Source organism: Grammomys surdaster, unplaced genomic scaffold, assembly GCF_004785775.1.
Source record: "Grammomys surdaster isolate TR1022 unplaced genomic scaffold, NIH_TR_1.0 125951, whole genome shotgun sequence".
NCBI classification, from domain to species: Eukaryota; Metazoa; Chordata; class Mammalia; order Rodentia; family Muridae; genus Grammomys; species Grammomys surdaster.
In genome coordinates, this window is record NW_021620772.1 from 3,256,481 (window position 1) to 3,279,777 (window position 23,297).

Below are 23,297 nucleotides of genomic sequence, written 5' to 3' on the forward strand. Positions count from 1 at the left end.
CCTTTAGTCCCAGCACTCGAAAGGCAGAGGCAGGCAGATCTCTCTGAGTTTGAAACCAGACTGGTCTACATAGTAAGCACCAGGCCAGCCAGGGCTACACTGTCTTAAAACACAAAACAAAACAAAACAAAACAAAACAAAACAAAACCTTCTTTCCCTTCCTTGACACTGTGTGCTCCAGGTTTCTCTCTATGCAGTTCTGCACCACCACCCCCCTACTGTCATCTGCAGAGCAAAACACTGTTTTAATAATCCCCTCATACATAAATTAGTCAAAATCTAAGCAGGAAGATATAGTAATATTTGCTCAATAGGTATCAGCTATTGCTGCAAAAGCCAGAAAAGACAAAAGTGTAAATATAAAAAAAAGGATAAAAATCTGATTGAATAATACACTAAAAGGAATGAGGTAAAAATTATCATCTTTCAGAACTAAAAGGTGTGGTGGTGAATAGCTTGTAGTCCAATCACTAGGGAAGCCGAGGCAAGTATGTATGTGAGCTTCCAGCCAATCTGGCCTCACACTGAGTTCCAGGACAGCTGGGGCTATATAGAAAGACCTGGAGGAGGAAGAGGAAGAGGAAGACAAGGAGAAGACGAAGGAGAAGGAGAAGCAGCAGCAGCAGAAGCAGAAGCAGAAGTGGGCAACTTACTCTAGTCTTGAGTTCCTGTAAATTAGTTCTGCTTTACAGCCATTTCTGCCCATCCTCGTTTAAGTATGAGTGCAGTGAGCTGCTCTTTAATATCTCATTAGTGTGGTGCTATTTTTGCAGTGCCTAATTTGCCTCTGGAAGAAATAACTCATTTTGAAACAGCTCCTTGGCAAATACTGGGAACTCCCCTGGTTAGCCAACTAGTGAAGATGGGAGATACTGATAAGTGGGAAATTCAGTGCCTTGGGCAAATGCTAAATGAGTTAGGAAGAAGCAAGGAACAACAGGGAGGAGGGAAATGGGCAGGAAAGGGAGGCGCAGACCAAAGGCCTGCCTTCACTTCCAGAGCTCAGACTGCTTTCTCTCTTAAACTAGAAAGGGTCTTTCCCAGAGGATATGGGAAACTGTGCTGGTAAATGCTTTACTCTCTAATACAAAGGGTTAAGGTTGTATACATCACCTTCTAATACAAAGAAGCCAGCTGCGGCAGCACACACTTATAATCACAGAAATTAGAAAGCTGAGGCAGGAGGACTGCTGAGAGTTCAAGGCCAGCCTAGACAACATGGTGAGACCTCTTATCCAAAATGACAAAGGCTGTAGAGATAGGTCAGTCAGTAAAGCATGTGCCCTGCCAACTTGAGGACCTGAGTCTGGATCCCCAGAAACCATGTAAAAGCAGGATGCAGTGAAGCACACCTGTGATCCTAGCAATGATGACGAAAAAGGTGGAAAGACGCAAGTTCCTGATGCTCGCAGGCCAACTAGCCTGGCCTGCAGGGAAGTTCCAGCCAGTGAGAGGTCCTCCACACATGAAGGTGGAAGGTTCCTGGGGACAGATAGCTGAGGATGTCCTGTGAGCAACACACGTGCAACCCCTCCCTCCACAAGCATGCTATCTACTAATCAATTACACAGGAGAGGGGGAGCTAGGTTAGGCTCAATGGTTTGATCAATCTATCCTTCATTCTTTTTAAAAAATAACAATATGATACATAATAAAATAAAACTGTAATTAAATATTATAAAGAACACAGTCCAGGATACCCAGTAGAGCCACACTACTGTGCAATCCCCAGAACTTTTACACTCTGCAAAGCTGAACCTATGTTCTTGACAAGCAGGGCTCCCTCCTCTACCCTGAATTCCTTACAAAGCAGTCCTCTAGCCTCCACTCACAAATTGCCACAATCAATGACCTAGCCATTTGGGAGCCTCATCCTACTAAACAGTCTCTGGAATTTTACCTCCTTCGTAGCTATAATTTCCTTCATGGTGCTGGAATTTCCTCCAAAGCAGCCTTCATTAATAACTGACACGAGCCTGCTTGGTACCTACATGGGGTGGAAACAGAATCCATGCTACAAGAGTAGACATTTATAAAAGGTTTTTCTCTATTTCTTTAGTCTGAGAGCTCAGACTCTTGCTTTCATGAAGGAGGATACATTTCCCTAAATACAATACACATCAAAGCGATAATGATACACTTTATCCTTGAGGACAATGATATACTTTATCCTTGAGATTTGAAAATGAGCAACCTTTCCAACAGCCCACTTCCATAAAAAATGCCTGTGTGGAGACCTAACAGCATGTTTCCTCTCTAATTACGGGATACGGTAAGAGGCTGATCTGATGGGAAAGTGTGGGCAACAAAGAGTCTTCCTTCATTTTTCCAAAGTGCTTAACACAACTACTTCAGCAACTAGTCTATCAAGAAACTGGAGGTGATAAGCTCTGCTGAAATCTGTAACTTTGTCACTCACGTCCTTTAAAAACACAAGTTTTTAATCGATACAGTATATGGTAATAAATACAAAATCAGTTTCAGAGCCACAAAGTATCTTAGCTAGTTCTTCTCTAGGTATCCAGATTCTTCTATGGGAAGACTTCTCCCCTCTTATTTCCAGGATGAAGGAGAATCAGAAGAAACCATCACAATGATCTGAGACTAAACAAACAAGAGGACCAATCACCAGGGCAGACAGACTCACTAAAGGTATGCTGCTTGGATGAGGGCAGAACGCCATGCTTGCCATCCAACCAATGCCTGGCTGCAGCATCTCCATCAATTCACATGACATCTACTGCTTCCAGTTTGTTAAATGGGGACCCAAACTCCCAACTGCCTGCCTCTCTGTTTGGAGCTGCAGACAGGTATGTGAGGGGAGGGGTAGTCCAAAGAAGAGCAAGCAGGTGTAAGCTGATTATTTCCTGGACCATCTAACTAATGCCAGCCACACTCTGACTTCCAAAAGGCTGTTGCTTCACTGACAACAGGAGAATACCTTCTGATGAAACAGGGTGGGCACATCGCTAAGGTTACAAAATCTGCAAGTGTTAATACTGTAATAAACACATCTTTACAGCATTTCCCACGTTCTACCTCCACATCTTCCTGGATGTACATCTCTAACCTTTCCTCTTCCTGACTCAGACAGATGCACAAATCTCACTCATTTTAACTTAAGCAAACTAAAAAAGGAAATAACATACCCTCAGCCTCTCTCTGTATCCTACCATGGCTTCTCTGCTAGTTTGCATCTGGAATGTCCCCAAAGACTGATATGTTAAAAGTGTTAGTCTCCAAAGGTGTATTATCTGGGGATGGTAAACTTTCTAAGAGGTGGGGCCCAAGTGGAAGATCTTTAGGTGATGGACAGACATCCTTAAAGGGAACTGTGGTGCCCCTGGCTTCCTCTTCCTATTCCTTCCCTGACCATGACGTAGTGCAGTGTTGCCCTGCCATGCTCTCCACATTCACCCCCCAGCATGCCCCTTGTGACAGAGCCAAAAGCAGTGGGGCTGGCCCAACTAGAAACACTGAACTTGTTGTGTGTGAGACAAAAGAAACCTTTCTAAGTTGACTGCTTCAGGTGGTTTCTATAGTAACAAAAGCTGATCATGATTAGCACACCTTCCCGTTCTACCCAAGAACTAGGAGGTGACATCCATCACCAAATCCTGAGTCCAGCCCCAACGTCCTCCATCCTCTTCAAGAGCTGACCATGAAATATGAAGAATACCTTCCAGCAGGCACCCACGCACGTCGTCACTTCAGAACATCTGCCATGTAGACCATATTCCAGAATTCACTCACCCCGAAATCCTTGTCTACCTTGTCTACGGCTGTTTCACTCTCAGCCCCCATGTCTGTGGCTTTTGCTAGAGCACTCTCTCAGTGACCCTTCCTTCCTGAGGTCCCTCTGCCCATCCTCTCTCCCTCCATCCTCTCCCTTCTTATCTCATGCTGTCTCCCAGGAACAGCATTTGTGGTCCTGGGCTTCAAGTTAAGATTCTCAGGCCACAACCTCAGTCAAGCTGTGACCTTACTTATTATTACTTTCAGTTATTTTTATTGTACTACAGCTCTTAAACACAGCTTTATAAATGCTGATGCATTAGTTACCTAGGAAACAAGAGAATTAAAGGATAACTATAAGAAGGGAATATTTCTTTCTAGAAAAAAAAAAAACACAAAAATTCCATGAGCGGGGACATTTGGAATTTTAAAAAGCAATGTGAAAAACAAAATTTCAAGATTCTTACAAGTTATTTCCAACTTCATCTCCATCCCTCAACCCCTTCCATATTGACAATTTGCCAAATTCATGAGTATAATGGACCCACTTGTAAATAGCTAATTCCAAATGTGAAATCTAACATGAAGACCTGATATATAAACTTCAAAGCTATACAATCCCGTAAGAATACAAAGTATTTTCTCATGGGTATTAACACAACTTTAACAAAATGCCTGTAACTCATACAAGACCAACTTAAGGCTAAGGAAATGGCTCAATGGATAAAGCAGTAGGCATGAGTTCATATCCTAGAACCCACGTAAAGCCAGATGCTGCAACTCATAATGCCAGCATTGCTATGGTGATAGAGGAAGTGGAAACAGAAGTTTGTAGCCAGCCAGCCTGGAGAAAACAGTTAGCAAAAGACATCCTGCTTCAAATAGAGTGAGGGCTAAGAACTGACCCCTGAGTGTGTCCATGTGTCCTCTGACCTTCACACACATGCCAGGGCACACCAGCACCCACACTCATGCACACAAACATACACATACATGCATATAAATATATGCACGTGTGAGCACATGCATTCACATACATACACATAGTTTAAAAAAGACAAAAAACCCAACTTAGACCATCAGAAATCTGCTAATTCTAGAACAAATTGAAAGGGCAATAATTGGCAATTAAATAATATTGTAATTGTCACCCATACCTATTAGGAATGGAAAATATAATGTAAGTTTAAAAAGCAGACTACAGAACAATGTAACGTGATCCCAACTGAAATAGCTTAGTAAGTCTAAGAAGAAGGCAAGGCTCTGCAATTACATTCTTTGTGCTTTCTGCAGCTACTGAGTTTGTACAGTGGATGTTTCTTAAAATGTATTTTCAAGCAAAGACGTGAGAAAAATATAAGGAAGAAAAATAATAGTAACACAATGTTAGGTTTTAAAATCTCTTATGGGTCAGGTGTGGTAACTGTAATTTCAGAATTTTGTGCAAAAGAATCAGGAATTCTAGGTCATCTTCAGCTACATAGCTAATTCCACATACAAACAACAAAACAAATAAGACCAAAGTTTAACGATAAGCCAGTAAAAGGTGCCTGCTGCCAAGCCTGAGGATCAGAGTTGAATTCCTGGAACCCACACAGAGGAACTGACTCCTGCATGTTGTCCTCTGCCCTACACACATGTGCTGTAGTGCTCATTCTCACACACATGCACGTACACAAAATAACACTGTTGAGAATCAAGAACCTGTGTTCCCAGAATTGAATTTAGTTTTGCCCTTACTATACCCTTCAAATCCATCTTCTTCCCTAACTTGCCAAATGGACTCCACAGCTGCGTAGGCCCACTCCCACCTCACTGGTGTTCTAGTCTCCTGAGTCCCAACAGTCCCCACATACCCTTCTGGTCTTCCCATAGCAGATGCTCCAAGCTGTCTAGAGGTCCGTTTGGTCTCACACGGTACAAAGTGAAAGCCGCTCGTTGCCATGTCTGATGGAGATCTGTGGATTGAAACCGGTGAGAGATTGTAGTTCTTTGTTCTGTGAGAAAGGGCTGCACAAACATGAGAGTACAACACACACCCACCAATCATTTTATATGGCTCACATCCGCTTCAATCTGAAAAGCAAATAACGCAATTCTATTTTGTGTTAATCATCTCAGAAATAAAACCACTGGGAGATTCAGTAACTTTCCTTATATTCTAACATACATAAAATATATTTAAATCATCTACAAAAATATTCCTCAACCTTCCTAATGCTGCAACCCTTTAATACAGTTCCTCATGTTGTGGTGATACCCCCCAACCATAAAATTATTTAGTCGCTACTTTGTAACTGTAATTTTGCTACTGTTATGAATTATAATGTAAATATCTGAAATATATCTGATTGCATTCAAAGGGGTCATGACCTACAGGTTAAAAACTGCTGACTCACTGCCTTCATCTTTTGCATCCTTTTTCTTTAACTTTTTTTTTCTTTTTTGTTTCCCTTGAGGAAGGGGGCAGGGACAGGAAGGGTCTGGCTACATATAGTACTGGCTAGCCTAGAACTCACTATGTAGATCAGGGTAGTCTCAAATTTCCAGGTCCTCCTGACTCTGTGTACCAGAAGCTGGGATCATGAGTGTGTCACTGCGTGGCCCAGATCATTTATATGTATAGTCTTCCAGATTTTTGTTTTGGTTTGTTTTTAGTTAGGGTCTGTCTCCATAGCTGAGAGGGGCGGGAGGGGGATGGCTTCAAACTCATAACAATCTTCTTGCTTCAGCCTCCCAAGTGTTCAGATTACAGACATAAGCCACCAAACATGGCTCAGAACTTTTTTCCCCAAGAAAAGCTATGGATATTTTCTTAGAACATTATTAAAATATTTATTATATTTATAAGATGGAGCTCTAAGGCAACAGCTACCCATCTTCTTAGGATGCTGTGTTTGTTGCAGTTTTAATGTGTATGGGTCTTTTGTCTGCATGTGTACCACGTGTGAGAACCTGGTGATCCAGAAAGCCAGAAGAGGGTGTCCTATCCCTTGAGTCTAGAGTTACAGATGTTTACAAGCTGCTGTGCAGGTGTTGGGAATCCAACTCAGGTCTCTCTGAAAGGGCAGCCAGGGCTCTTAACCAGCAAACTATCTCTGCAGCCCCACTGTTTGTTTGCCGGTTTGTTTGTTTGTTTGTAAAGACAAAAGTTTGTTTGTAAAGACAGACTGACATTGAATATAAACCTTGTGCCAGCGTTGCAGGTGTATGCTCCCATGCCAGGCCCTGAATACCTGCTCTTCAATAAAACTTATTTCCTTCCCACCAGCCTCTTATTTCCTAAGTGTTGGCTTAGATGAGCAGTCAGACCTGGGTCTGGTTACAAACACTTAAATGACATCTGCTCACCCTTTATGCTTTTATACACACACAAAAGTCCCGGAAAGTCTATGCTTTAAATTTTACATTAATATCACAACAGGCCTATCATACTACAACATGCACTTTTAATCGACAGTATTTGCTCAGGATCAGTTGTTTCTCTGGTTCAGAATGTGGATTCTGTAACACATCTCAATTACAAACATCAATAGTAAGGTATGTGTGTCTGCCCATCTCCCCTTCTGCAAGGCTACTTTGGGGATCTAGTCAGTTATAGCATGCCACCAAGGCCACATCACTTTTGTGGCAGGAGTCACAACTTCATTCTTAGGGCCAGCAGGCACAGCTCTACCTACTGCTCCTTAACATCTCTCCTCCAGCTTCCCCTCTGTGGTTTCTTCTACTGCTCTGTAGAAAAGTTACTCGGCAGAGTAATCAGGATATATTGCCTTCTCAGAAGGATGACAACAATGTATCAGGAGGGGCCTCCGGAGACTCAGGAAAGAAACTGGGCTGTGGGTGCTGACAGTGCAGAATCCTGCCTCCTACTCACCATTCTCAGAGTGGCACTTCATCACACAAGCATCAAGAACCTATCTTCTCCCTATTTTTTCCCAATGCTAGAAATGTTTCAAATGTACAAAGGAGAAAAAACTAGCACAGCTCACATACATTCTTTCTAGAATGTGGTTTGGAGTACAGTGTGAGCTACATTTAACTCTCACCCCTCCCCCAATTCCTCTGTTCCTCCAAAGACAGGCAATCAATAACTCACCCTCCAGCCATTTGTTAGCTCAGAAACAGGCAGACTGAAGTCTTCTCAAGATCCTAAAGCACTGGCAGGCATGCAGGAACTCATCCTCCAGAGATCTGCCTGCCTTTGCTTGGCTGGTCACTTACTATTAAGATTATATTCTAGAAAATGTGACACTGGAGCAGGAGAGATGACTCAGCAGTTAACCTGCTGCTCTTAGAGAAGACCCAGTTCAAGCTCACGGCCACTCATAGCTCCAGTCCCCAGAGGACCCAACGCCCTCTTTTGACCCTTGTGAACACCAGGCTCACATGGGGCACACACATGATGCATACAGGTACATGCAGACAAAACACTCATGCGCCTAAATAAATACATCTTTTTAAAACCTTGACGCTAGCTTGCAGCTACACAATAGATACACAAATGTCTGAACATGCTATGGTTTTATCACTGGGCTGGTGATAAAACAAATAAAGCCGTTTGTGTTTAATAAATCTTATCAACACTTTGTCTTCAGTTTCCCAAGTGCTATGGGAGGCATTTTACCACCTGGATGATCTTCCCGTTGAGCACTGAGCCTGCCGCGTCCATGGACGCTGCAGTTATTTGTGGGCGATCCTGCACCATGCTGCAACTCCTAACAGAGAGCAAGTTCTCACGCATTCCACCTGGTTCCGGACACACTTTCATTGCACATATCCATCCCACCTGCATGTCCCACACTTACCATTTCCTCAGCTGTCTGGTAAGTGGAGACAAACAGAATCGAGTCCTCTGCTTCCTTAACTGGTACTTAGGGATCTTTTTATTATATTGTCATTCTCCCTTATGCGATTTTGACAGCCATAATTATAAAGTTACACAAAAAGTCTTGCTGGACCTTCTTTATTCAGGTTTCATTATATTATTACTGAAATCTGAAAAAACGTTCTTCATAATATTACATTTTTACATCTATGTTCCAGTCTGCTTGGCCCTCTCCAAAGTCCTGGTCCCAAGTAGGAGATGGTGGGCCCTTAGAAGGTAGATCCTGCGGGACAGTCATAGATCACTGCGAGGTGGTCAGGTGGTTCAACTACAGCCTATGAGTTTCTGTGAACAATGTTACAAAAGGAACAAGCCTGGTGTGCCCTTCCTCTATCCCTGTGCAGGATGTGACTATGTTCCTACACAAGCTACCATTATGATACACTGTCCAGCTGCTACCCCACACACACACACACACACACACACACACACACACACACACACACTTTTCACTATATGAATTGGCTACCTTGGGTGTTGTGTTGAAGTAATATAAAGCTGACTATACAGTGACTTATTCAAGGCTTTGCTTACTTCCTTCAATATAGGTTAGCAGTATATAAACACTGTGCTGATACTCATGTATTTAAAAGAACAACACACTTTATGTTGTTCCATAATTTTAAAATCTGTACAACCACAAGTAGCACAACTTTTAAAATTTACCAGAACACTTCTTTTTATCTTAAACACTACTATGCTCAACTTAGAAAGTATGTTTTCAAATAGTGAAAAAATAAAAAAACACTCATTTGATTGACAGTGACTTAAAGGCCATACATTCTTTCAACTATGGGTTTTAATAAATAAGGAAAATATGCTTTTGTATTGCATTGTTTTGGACACTTTATTTTTTTTTTTTTTTTTTTTTTTTTTTTTTGGTTTTTTGAGGCAGGGTTTCTCTGTGTAGCCCTGGCTGTCCTGGAACTCACTCTGTAGACCAGGCTGGCCTCGAACTCAGAAATCCACCTGCCTCTGCCTCCCAAGTGCTGGGATTAAAGGCGTGCGCCACCACCGCCCGGCCCCCGACACTTTATTTTTTAAAAAATGTTTTAAACAGACTTTTGAGATATAATTTCTGAAAGTATCCAACTATCACCACAATCTAACTTACAACATCCATCATACGAAGGTAGCCACCCAGTCACCATCATTCTCCACGAGCCTCATGGCCTCTATGTCTAAGAAACTCGAATCTTTTTGCATCTATAGATGTTTTGTGTGGTGGGCTTTTTCCACTTCCCATGTCTCCAAGATTCATTCCTGCTGTATGGAACAGGGAACAACACTCTACCATATCGAATATGCAGAACATGCCATTGGAGAGATATACTCAATTTGGTTATCATTTCATTTGTTCACAACATATGGAACATTTTACTTTTGTACATCATGGAGACTGCTGTTATGAATGTTCATATATAAACTTTATGTGACTATAATAGACTAGGTCATATGATAATTCCACATTTGACACTGAAGAATTGCCACCAATTGTTTTCCAAAGTGGGTATATGATTTTAAACACTAACAGATAAAATATGACAGCCCAATAGACGAGTTCTTCTGGTAGCCAAGTGATCAATGAAAGAGAGAGGTTCCGACAAGGAGGATAAGAGAGAGGAAGACAAGCCAGGTATGGTAGCACACACCTGCAATCCTGGTGCTTGGGAGACAGATGTAGGAAGATCAGGAGTTAGGACAGCCACTGCTACATAGTGAATTAATGGTAGCCTGAGCTACATGAGACTCTCAAAAAAGTATCAAAGAGGGCTCAGTGGGTAAAGGCACTTGCCACCAGGCCTGATAACCTGAATTGGATCCCCAGAACTTACCCAGTGAAAAGAGAAAACTGACTTCCAAAGGTCGTCCTCAGACTCCCACACACGCTATAGCAGGCGTGATGGACATGCACACAAATAAATAAAATGTTTTTAATCAAAACGAGGAGCTGGAGTGACAACTCAGCTGTTAAAAGCACTTGCTGCTTTTCCAGGAACCCAAGTTACATTCTCAGAATCCAGAGGGCGATTCACAATTGCCTGTAATTCCAGCTCCAGGGAATCTGACATCCTCTATTGGTCCTTGCTAGCACTCATGTGTGTCGGAATAATGTTTTTGTGTACTGTGTAAAGATTATCCTTGTATTATTCAAATGCCAACTTGTATACAGTCAGAGAGTTGAGTACAGGCCAGTCTTTGCTACTGTTATTTTTAGGAAGCATCACCTGTCTCAGTGTTTTGTAAACACTCTTCTGATTGGTCAATAAAGAGTTGATCGGCCAATTAGCTGAGCAGAGGAAAGAGGAAGGCTGGACTTCCAATTGCAGCCAGAGGTCCCAGGGAGAAGAGGTGGAGAGACCACGTGGAGAGACCAGGAGGGTTCTCCATGCGGCTGCCATGAGGGCAGACATGAGGACACACGTGGGCCAGAGTGAGGCAGGGCAAGACCAGATGGGCAAGAACAGGGCATTTGTCTGATATTAACAGCCTTAGAGGGTCAGACTAGCTCAGGACCTGCCCAGCCTAGGCTTGCAGCTTGTTGATAAATGTAATAGGTCTTTGAGTCAATTATATGAGGAATAGAATGGGAACAGATAAAGTCTTATGCGAAAATTACAGTCTACAGCTATGCTTACACCACAGACACAGAAAATATATGCAAATAAAAATAAACCTTTTCCTTTAAATCAGAAATGATGCCCGGTGGAGGAGAGTGGAAGGAAAGGGAACAGAGACAGCCAACATGTCAATCAACAGCGCTTTACCTTCAGCCTCCACCACAGCTCACATGCCTATTATCACCATGGCTACCAGGGTCAGGAGAATACCACTGTAGCTTCCCCCTCCTTCTCACCCTGACTCCCTACAAGAAAATAAAACTGACAAAGCCATGGGTGATAAGAACATACTTGTTTGATCCTGAAATAAGAAAATATTAGGTATGAGAGCAGTGAGTGATCCAAGATACCCTTCCTCTAGACTTACGACCAAACCTCCTAAACCAAAACCAAACTCCTCACTCTCATCTCTAGGACATGGCAGGCAGGTCCCCATTCTTTGTTCCTGTCCCCATCTTTTCCAAATTTTCAGACATGATCCTGCATCGTTTACATAATCAAGTGAAGGAATACTTAGGCTGAAATCAGTAGAAACATTCAAGTACTGGTTTAAGGAAACTGAACATCCCATACATACCACACAGATCTCAAACTGGAGCTAGAAACAGGCAAGAACGCCCGTGTATCGCCTGTAGCCCTCCCCAGGTGAGGGAGCCACAATGTTTCTCTGCCTAATGTTTTCCCACATCATTTTAGGCCGTTCAGAAAATTTTCAATTTCCCACTAATGTGGCAAAGTTCTTAAACCTTTGTGGTATTTTCTAACTCAGCCTTTTTATAACCTATAACATGCTCCGTTACTATTTTAACAATTAAACTAAAATAGTTCACTTTTAGATATCTCAACTGTTTTCAAATTTATGAAATTTCAACCTGGTTTTTTACTGCTGTCTGTCTTTGCTGAAAACGAACTATGCTTTACTCCCGTTCACTCGTGCTGGGGACTGGGCTGAGCTGAGCACTCTCCCACTGAGCTATGTCTCTGCCTTCTTTTCACTTTTATTCCAAGACAGGTTTCACTAAATTGCCCAGGCAGGCCTTGAATCCTCAGTCTTCTCTCAGCCTCAGCCTCCCAAGCAGTGGGGATCACAGTTCTTCCCAGGGGACCCAGCTCAACCAAAGACCTACTCTTTACTGACAGAACTAGCCCTGGAGGGACAATAAGTGATGGTGTACTATCAATTTTACTTTCCTGTGTTTGGAAACCAGAAAACCTCATATACTGAGACTATGCAAAGGTCCGCACAGTTTGAATCTGAGGCTAGCCCAGGGTCTATAGAAAGATGCTGTCTGAAAACATACAAACAAAGCAAAATCCGAATATAAATGCCCCATAAGGAAACTATGAGTTGGCATCCATAGAGACGGCTCAGTAGGCCAGAATGCTCGCCACACAAGCCTGCAAACCTGAATTTGATCCCCAGAGGCCACATAAAAGTGAAAGGAGAGTGAGTTCTCACTCCCAAAAGTGCTCTGACACTCAACCCCCCTACACACACACACACACCACACACCACACACCACACACCACACACCACACACCACACACCACACACACTGTGGCATGTGTACACCTTCACTCACACACATCCCACACACATACATGATAGCAATAAACTAATTTTTAGGAGAGATGTGGCTTAGCAACATGGTAGTAAAGTGACTTGATGAATGTGGCAGAACGCTGACACCACTTAAGTCATTCATAGAGACACAGGGAGCATCTTGGAGGAGCAAAGTGAGCCGAGTCCTAAATAATGTTCTCTTTCTGGGACAGCAAACATCTTGAAGAAAGCCAACGTCTCAGCATCTATCCCTGGGCTTAGAAGTGGAAAACTTCATTTAGCATTACACTGACTGGATAAAAGAACCAGGGGACAACTGAAGAGTGGCACCACCCTCCCCTGAGCAGACTGGCCACCCTGGTCAACCTAGACACACTCACCATTAAGACCAACTGTGGGAAATTCAATTGAAAGCCAACTGCTAGGGAGGGAAGGCACTCAGGGCTGGTTCTCAAGGACATAAAGTTTTTAGCTTCAGAACAAGAAGCACAGGCAGAAAGCTGAGAAAATAGAAGCACATAGAAAGCCTTGCTCACTGGGAAGATTCCCATCACCCTTCTAGAGCATCCTACTCGAAAATGACTCAGAAAGAATATATAACACCACCACCACTCTTTTTGAGACAGTCTCATATAGCCTAGATTAGCTTTAAGCTTGCAATCCTCCTGCCTCAATCTCCCAAAGCCTGAGATGATGAGAGATATGTGCCACCAATCCAGTTTATAGAAGAAATAAAAAATACTGAAACTAGATTAAGCATATTCATTAGCTCTTTATTTGATTACTATACATTCTCTCTATGTCTGGAATTACTACAAAATAAGGCTTTTTTTCAGGCTAGCTTCAGCATCCAGGGTTCTTATGAGTCAACCAATATCAAGAGAAAACTCTAAACCCCTGGATTAAGGCCGTGTCCACTCACAAGCCCCCACAGGTATCAACAACTACCACAGCCACCCCCTCCAGGCCTCCACAACCCCCACAGCCCCACAGCCCCACAACCCCCACAACCCCCACAGCCCCACAGCCCCACAGCCCCACAGCCCCACAGCCCCACAGCCCCACAGCCGGGCTAGAAGCCAGTAGGAAGGCAGGATGGTAGTTCCTACTCAGGACAGGGCCAACCACTTCCAGCTTCTCCCTGGAGAGAAGAGCTAGATACAGCAGCAGAGTTTCACTTCACTTCCGTGACTCTCCCTCACCACTCCCCAAGCCAGCACCCTTCCAAGAGACAGCCTTGGCCATCGGAAAGTCAACTTAGCAATGCCGGCTCCATGTCAGTTTGTCTTCTGTTCCTGGTGGGAATGGGGTCTTTACAGCAAAGTCAAACCATTTGGGAAAAGTAAAAGTTCATTTTACTGAAATGAAAAGGGTATAAACCAGTTCAGACCTGAAAAGACACTATTCCCCAAGGAGTGCTGGTTTTTTTTCCTTGCCAGAAGACACTGCAAACTGCCAAGAGCAGAAATCTAGACCTTTCCAACTTCTGTCCTTAGGCAGAGCAAATCAAATTTCCTGTGTTATTCGAAATAAACTACAAGAGGAAGGCAGGTCTGCAGGAGATGTGCACAGCCCCTGCTTCCTCTTCCCGGGTCCCACCGCGCATCTCTTAACTGAAAGGCAAATAAATGGGAAAAAAAAAATCCTCCTCACTCCCAGCAATAAATTTACTGCATCTCTGGCTCTTCCTTTCTCACCAGAATATCCCAGAGACAAGTGAGGTGGTGTAGAGGGAAACAGCGCAAAACTGGATTGCTCTCTTAGGTGTGTCAGCAGTTTTGATGGTAGGTCTCAGCAAGAGCAGGAAAGAACAATTCCCAGCTCAGTCTAATGAGGTGCACTCCATTTGCAAAATCGCCTTTTAAACTGAGACACCGCAGAAATAAACGTAAGGGGTTGTAAATGGTGGTGATGTTACTAGGTGAGGAGAACCAAGAGCTTCCTTCCCATTGCACAGACCAGGGCATTCGGGCTGCTCCGCAGATCTGCCTAATGTTTCCAGCAATCCTGGGGCACAGGCTGCTAAAAGCACTGTTTGGCCAGCTACAATGCCCCTCCCAGCACAAAAGCAAATATTTGCAGGGTGCACAGCAAATGCAGGTTTTCAGTGTGATGATAACTGGAAAGAAGCTGTGCACTTTAAAGAAAAGAAAACAAAAGAGAAAAGAAAAGAAGAAAAGCCTCACAACTGAAACAAAGAATAACTGTGTGTCTTTAAACAACAAATTGCAAAGACAAGTTTTCCTTTCGGTCACCTCATAATCCAGGATAGGGAGAGAAAACAATGGCCACCCAAAAGCCTCAGACTGTCTGCCTCTCTGCTCTCTGACTGGTTATGTGAATTGTGGTGAGCAGTTTATAAAGTGAACAGGGGAATGCATTGGTGCGGAGGTGCTGGTGACTGTGTCAGCATGGAAGGGGAGGTTTATAAATGCTTAAGAAACTAAGCACCAGCGTTTACTCTTCCCCCCACTTCCATACTCTCCTAGCTGATATGCTATATTTATTTCAGCTTGTGATACAAAGCTATCAGATGGAACGGCTTCCATAACTAGATGCTACTGCAAAGAAAGAAGGGCAGGAGGAAGGAGAAGGGAAGGGAGAGAAGAAAAAAAATACCCGAAGCTATTAAGGAGGTGAACAGCAGGTAAATGTTTTGTGTTAGGTCCTAGTTTGTGGATAATTGAGAGGTTCAAATTCTGCCTTTCTCTCTGTCTACGAAGATAAATAACCACAGCCCCAAGCACAGGTGAAACTCAACTCTTAGCCCATGTTCTTCTCCCTCTAAAGTGCAGTCACCTGTAATGATTTCAAATACCATATTCTATAGTACACTAATCTAACATAATCACTAAAGAAATCCATTCGTGCTACTTGAATGGCACACCTGTGGGCTGAATAAACATCAAAAGACGAGGAAACCATGCGTGACATTTGCACGAATCCACATGCTAGACACGGAGTCTCCATTAGAGAGGCACTTGCCACCTCTCACCAAGGCCACGTGGCAGTTAGGTTAACGTCTGAGTGTTAGCCTGGAGAGGGGTCTCCAACACCCATGGGCCTGGCCTGGCCAACGTGTTCATGCCTTCAGTACAGAGGCAGCAAACACATGTGGGTGTCAGAGGGTGGGCAATTCCTAGGGTGAGGACAGAAGCCAAGGTTCAAACAAGCTTTAAGAGAGCAAACTCTAGCAGCACAAACTGTTGGCATTTAAACTAAGAACTGTCCAGCTGCAGGGTGAACGGACCCAGCTTAGCCAAAGCTGCAGGGTTGAAGGTACATGACAAGCTGGAAGCACAAAGGGAACATACATGGGGGCTGTGGTGTTCACAGATCCCATGGGCTCCCAGGTCTTTGTCACAGTTCCCACCAAGAAGCAGCCTTGCCATCTAGAAACTGTATGGCAGGTCAACGGAGACCTGCTAGCATGTCTCTGTTGAAGTCACTCTGCCTCGTCACTGCATGCAGGAGCTGGCATACTGCTGTGGACGCTGGGAGCTCTGCTAAGGGTGACCGCTATCTGGACTTGACAGCAACCTGAACAGGAAGTGCAAGAAATGTTAGCTTCTTTCCCAAGGTCATTTCTTTTCTCAGATGAACCTCTTGGAGCTCTTTCCCTGGGCCACCACTGAAGCTCAGTCTGTCCATGCACAGCCTTCCCCTCTCTAAAAGGAGGATGGAAGCCAGCAAGAGACAGCAAGTGCAAATGATGGAAGATCTGGGCTTGGGGCCAAAGGAAATAATCACTTCTTCCTTTTTACGGTGCATGATATCCAGCAACACAGTGAAACTTATACCAGAGGGGGAATTGGGGGGGGGGGGACTCCCCTCAATCAACCTCCAGCTAAGAGACACAATGTAATCACCCCAAGGAGCACAGGTTAACCAGCTAACAAACTGTGCCATTACAATCAGCACTCTGAATGACCCTCGGCAATGGGCTTGATTCTGTCATTACAATCAGCACTCTGAATATCCCTGAGCAATGGGCTTGACTAAGTCAGTATAATCAGCACCCTGAATGGCCCTGGGCAACGGGTTTGATCTGAGTCATTTTCCTCATTTGTGACAGGGAAGTTGCTATAAATTTAAGGAAAGAAGAGGATGAAAGAAAGTGGTAGAGGAGGAGAAAGGGGAAGTAGTGGAGGAAGGGCCTTAGGCCTGGCCCAGGAGATATCTGAAGAAGAGAATCTAGTTCTATGTCTCCCCTAAGACAGGAAAATGATAACACAGAATGTACATAACAACCAATCTTCCTCCCTTCCCCAATGGACCAACCAATGCAGAAACCAGTTCTTTCTGATCTAAACTCTAGAAACTCTAGACTTACCATGTCTATTGCATGCCCATGGAACTAATGAAGATATTTCTAACATCCCTCTCCAGCTAAGAACTCAAAGGCTCTGTGACCAAAGATCTGGAGCAGCACAAGTTTCAAGCATTTATGTGTCTCTCGTATAAGGCTGCTCATAAATGTAGCCTGTAGTTTATATAGCTGAAAAGCTAACCACAGCTCTAATGAAATAACTTGGTAATTAGTCTTTAATTGCCTCCTTTATCTGCTTAAAATATCTGTTCCAGGAGTCCAAATACAGTGTTTTCTTCAGCATCACCTCCCCAGAGCCTGAAAAAAGCTTTGCAACAAATGTAAACATTTGTGAATGAATGAATGAATGAATGAATGAATGAATGAATGTTCTTTGCTAGTTCAAAGGCAGTGTGTCCTAAATTTAGCAACCCTTCCTAATTAAATTCAAGTTGCTGCATTTAGGTATGACAAAATGTTTAAAAATAAAAACAGCAGATGTTTGGTCTCTAGGTGGCAGAGATTTTTTTTTCTTTTTTTTTTTTTTAAATCCTTCATTTATTTTTAGTCTGCAGGAAATCAACCAAATACTGGCACTCTGAAAGTTTCTATATTATGTCAGCCTAAGTCAGGCATATTACATGTACAAAGATGACTGCTACCAGTTGGTGTTTAAAAGTATTTTGACTACCAAACTCTGAATATATCACTTCTAAAAACCACTTTATCGTGGTTTCAGGATACAGGGAGGACTATCAATGGCCAACTGATATGTTCACAAAGCCCAGTCAAGAACATGTGGGGTCACAAGAGGAATCCGAAATCAACCTCTGTGCTAACAAGATGCTCAGAATGCATTCACCAATCCAGCAAAGAAACAGTTGCACTCTCTGGCGAATTCCAGAGAGGGAAAGTGGGGCACCATGACTCAGGACAGATGTTCTGAGTTCAGGATCTGCGTCACACAGACACAAATCAGCAGTGATTCCAGTGCACAACTTAAAAAGGTCATGAAGCAGGGCTCACTTTGCAGGGGCTCACAGTTGCCCTGATCTGCAGAAGAGAGTAGCTGAAGCCAATACCACCCAGTAGGAGGTGAAGGTCTAGGATAAAGGGCACAGGCTATTTCTGAATGAGCATCACTTTATTCGTCTTTAAAGCCTTATTAAAATGCTAGGAAGAAGACAGCAGAGGACCTAAGACAAACACAGCAAACACAAGTGAGCCTACCCCCACCCCCCTACCCCACCCCCGCTGCCATTGTTCTGCTGTGGGAGTCTTGGGGAGCCCCAGGGCACACCTTGCAGCATTGGTCAGCCAGCCAAGGCAGCGGTCTGCCAGCCATGGTCAGCCAGCCACTCACCGGGGAAGACCACAGCCTCTGCAGCACAGGCAGGCGCACAGACACAGACATGTGGCTTTCTGCAATTACAGCACTCATCCTCAGAAAGATTCAAAAAAAGGGAGGGGGCGTGGGAAGACCCGGCAAGCCTGACAGGAAGCTGCTAAGAAGACAATGTCATCTAACAAAACCTGCAGGTCTCTAACAAAACCGAACTCTTTGACTCTCCCCCCCTCAGCCCCCAAAGCTTTCCTTAAATAAATCCTCACAGACTTAAAGAAGACCTTGCAATCATGTCCCCCTGGAACTGCTAAATAAATACAACATACTCACGAGCTTATGGCAGCTGTAACTTCAGAGGAAGGAACACGGTTCCACTGTGAGGATGCCTTTTTCTCTCTTCTACCAGACCTTTTTTAAAAAACCAACTAAAAGAGGAGTCCTTCCTTAATATAAAACCAACAGAAATCGTCAACGTCTGCGTCGTTCCCCAGTCTCCAAAGAGACTTTCAATGGAGGGACCTGGCAGTGAAGTTACCGCGGCATCAGGAGCCTCCTGGAGCACTGCAGGGGTGAATTTAAGACCTGTCAGTGACAGTGGCTGCTACACTCACTACTGTGGCGGCTGCTTCCGCAGGAAGGGATGCTGGGAGATTTTTTTTCCCAATCCCTGACACAGCCTAGTCCTAATCCATCACTGTTTAATTATCCTAGAAGAGCAGGCAAGGCAGGTACAGATGGGCTGGCCGGGCTCATAAAAACCACAGGACCTTCAGTGATTTCTCACCCAACCTAGGAATTTCTCCATCTATCAAGAAGCAACATGAATTACTTTAAGAAAAATGTGAGAACAGGTTGTTATTCCCAGACATGACTTACATTTTCTACCCATGAACTTTCTTAAAAGACAATTGAGGGGCACGGAATAAGGAAAAATCAGTTTCTCTAGAGTTTTCAGTCTAGCAGGATATTTCAGTGACCAACACCTATCACATGGCAGTCAGATCAAGGTTGCTGAAAAGGCCAATTTCAAATTGGCATCTGATAAATATTATTTCAAGTGTGTTTGGGTTTAGAGTTGTGGCTTTTTGTTTGTTGTTGCTTTGTCTTTGTGTTTTGATTACTGACATGGAGTCTTACTCTGTAGCCCAGGCTAGCCTGAACTCAGAATCCTTCTGCCTCCTCTTCCCAAATGCTAGCTTATATAGGCATGCCAAGCCCAGTTCTTGAAGTGAATTTGGCTAATCCAAAACCAAAAACACCATCCTTAAAGAACTCTATTCCAGGGAGCCTAAATAAGCAAGATTCTGAAGCTGACCTAGGCTGTCTCGGTTTGAAGAACTAAGGCTCTGGGAAGGAAGGTCTTCTGTAACTTGGTTTCATGTAACAAGGGCTCAGCTCACATCAGAATTGAAACTGTCTTCTTTTGGGACCCATTATTTTTTCTGATTATAAAAGTAATGCCTGTAATCCCTGACTGGGGATTTGGAGGCAGGAGAATCAGAATTTTAAGGTCAGTCTCCGCTGTATGGTGAATTCCAGGACAACATAGATTATACAAGACACTGTCTCAGAAAAGAAAAAAGTTACTATCAAGTAAAATAACCTGGTGTTTCCAGATTATAAATAATAACTAGAAAAAGAAGATTAAGACCAGATACAATCCCATAACTCAGAGATAATCACTGCCAATATTTGTAACTTAGAACATTATCTCCTTCCTGTCATATGGACAAGACTTAACAATTTTATGTTTTCTTCTTTTATACTATTGCTCTCCATGCAATGTATGTATTACCATCATGTTCATGACTTTTCCTGGGATGACGTGAACAAATGTCTATAGTCATCCCAGGGAAGAAACTGAGGACAAAACAGAGACACCATTCCAGCCTAGTCTTGCTTGATGACCAAATCAGTTCACTAGGGTCACTTACAGAAGAATTGAAGGAAGTTACCCCTAACAGCTCTACCCAGTGTGGGTAAAAACTCAGGAGTTACTGTCTACAGCATCCTGACCAATCTATAGGCACCTCCATCTCCTCTTCTTCCAGCAATCATGGCCTGTTCTCAGAATCAGCTTTCTATATCTGGTCAGCTTCCTTTCTCCCTAGATACATAGCATTTCTTCATAAGAAATATAACTATTTGCCCATATATGTGACCTATGGCTAACCACCTGTACTTCTTTTTATTCTACACCTATTTACTATTTGTTGGGGAAGAGGAACACACAGGTACCACAGGGCACATATGAAGGTCTGAGAACAACCTTTAAGAGTTAGTTCTCTCCTACCACGTGGGTCCAAGACTGAGCTCAAGGTAGTCAGGATTTGTAGCAAGTACATTTATCCACTGAGCCATCTTGTTGGCCCGACCACCCAGATTTCTAAAAATGCTCACTAGAATTAGAACACACAGTGACAGTTGATATAGTTGTGTACCTACTATCGGCTATAAGGTGTGGTGAGCAGAGCAAGCACAACTGCTACTTTCCTGGAGTTCTATACAGAGAAGCTATATATTCATCAGATGTAATCAATACTGTGTTATCAAAAAGAACTACAGACACCAAAGAACACATTAGAAACCTGCTCTTGTGAAGGTTAACATGGGGGGTGGGGTGTAGCAATCCGACTGGAAAATTCTCAGTACTGTGTAATTCACACCTTCACTTGTCATCATTATTAAAATCTTTCAATTAATATTTCTTTTTCCTACACCAAAACTTAAATGTAAGTTTCAACTATATTTTGTAAATATAATGTATGTGAGAATAATTGATGTGTATAAATTCTCAAACATTTAATCAATTAGAATATAACAATTATAAAATTATCAGAGGTAGGCTATGTACATAACTCCAGGAATCCTTTAAGCAGCCAGAGACCACAGGTTTCTAAGTATCTCCAACTGATACACTCAGAAGCTGAGACAGGTTAAATATTAAGAACGCTGAAAGGTGTGATAGCTTAAAATGGAGTTTAGATGGCTCTGTGTAGGGGTGCAGGGGCAGAGGGGGAGGGAGAGGGAGAGAGAGAACACTAGAAATCAAACCCAGAGCCCTGCACAATGGCTACGTGAGCCCTCCATCACTGAGATACAGTCCCAACCTTCAGTTTTCCTTTAAATGGCCTTATATAAGTGTTTCCTCAGAATAGTGGCAAGTGGCATGCTTCTTTTTTTACCCCATTGGTGTCATATGTAAAACATACTTCTTTACCCAATGAGAACAGCATCGCTTGCCTCTGTTTACTCATAACGTTTATACAGTAGACTTCCCAGTATTTTTCCTCTGGTATTACAAGCATGTGTGTTTGCACCCTTCACCCCAGCAGTGCTGACGCGGGGACTAGGTTGGAGGAGGATGTCAGGGAGGGTGTGGTGGTTTGAGGGAGAAAGTAGCCAGTTGGTGGTGCTGTTTGAAGAGATTAGGGTAGGGGTGGGCTTTGAGAGTTTACTCTCTTTTCTTTCCGCTAGTGTTTGAAGATATGATCAGCCAGCTATCTGATACAGTTGACAGGCCTTTTACACTATTATGGACTTCCCCTTTGAAAGGGTACCAAAATAAACTCTTCTGTAAGTTCCCTTCGTATGTACTTTATCACACAACAAAAAGAAACTAAGGGAAGCCTGGAGGCTTCCTAGAACTTTTATCCATATACAACCAGCTCTGGTCCCCAAACTAGCTTAAGGCTCTATGATGTACAGAATGTGCTCAACAGATGTCTGTTAAGCCTAGAGTGTCCTGTAAATTCATAAAATTAATATGGGAGAAGAGTTGGTGGAGGAGGAGGAGCAGGAACAGGAGGAGGAGCAGAAGCAGTAGGAGGAACAGGAGGAGGAGTAGGAGCAGGAGGAGGAGCAGAAGCAGGAGGAGGAGCAGGAGGAGGAGCAGGAGCAGGAAGATGGCACCAGCACCCCCATCATGCAAAGCAGGTAATCTCTAATCCACAGTCTGATGAGGTAGATCTCGGAAATGGGGAAGCATGCAAAATTAAGTTCTTTTATCTGTTAAATGTAGAATTTTTTTCTTTTATAAAAATGTTTTTTAATGTTAGAGCCATTAGGCAGCTGCATGAAAATAATCAAAATATCTCACATCTTGGGTGGTACAATGGTTCTATAAAAACAGCAATGCGTTCTCAATATCTATTGAACATTGACTGGCATTTATCTGTGAAGCTTGTTCTATATCTAAGTTAACAAAATACTTACAAATTAGTTACTTCATAGAGTAAAGGTATATGTATTAGAAAATAATTTAGTTACATGGAATTATGTGAAAAACCATCCATATACTACTTTAGTGACTAAGTTCTGTTGAAAATATAGGATCAACCTGTCTGTAAATGACACCATTGTACTGATGCCACAAGAGGCCATATTGAAAGCACAGGTGTCACTTCGAACAGCTAAGCAAGGGGTTAACTTTATTAAAAAAATTACACCAAATGATGCATTCTTCTGGACATATTTTCTTTTAGATTGGCCCACGGTTTTTAAATGCCAAATAATCCCTTAATCAATGGGAGGGCTGACCTGCAGAACTTTTCGTTAAGTACTCAAAAGCACAGGTAAGTCCACCAGAGTAGAGAGAAACCAAAAGTTTCTACCTGACATGCATGAACACAATACTGGGATCAGCACTGCAGGCCAAGTCAGAGCATTCTGATTACATCTAAGAACTGCTGTCTTCCATGTCCATGGAAGTGACTGCACAATAATGAAAGTTACCTAAGTTCCCTGCCACCTCTTCAGCTGCTCTCAGCGCTGTGACCTACTAATTCGCTAGTCACTTATTAAATGTATGATACACAATACTAAATTACACACAG

General features: G+C 43.1%; 1 protein-coding gene across 1 annotated transcript in view; it reads right to left on the reverse strand.

Annotated features, from left to right (window-relative positions):
* The window catches only part of Ttc39b (tetratricopeptide repeat domain 39B), a 94,643-nt gene that overhangs the window by 38,010 nt on the left and 33,336 nt on the right, over positions 1-23,297 (reverse strand). Inside the window, exon 3 of the mRNA XM_028753621.1 lies at positions 5,592-5,693. Coding sequence (XP_028609454.1) covers positions 5,592-5,693 — 102 coding nt within the window. The remainder of the gene's footprint in view (positions 1-5,591; positions 5,694-23,297) is intronic.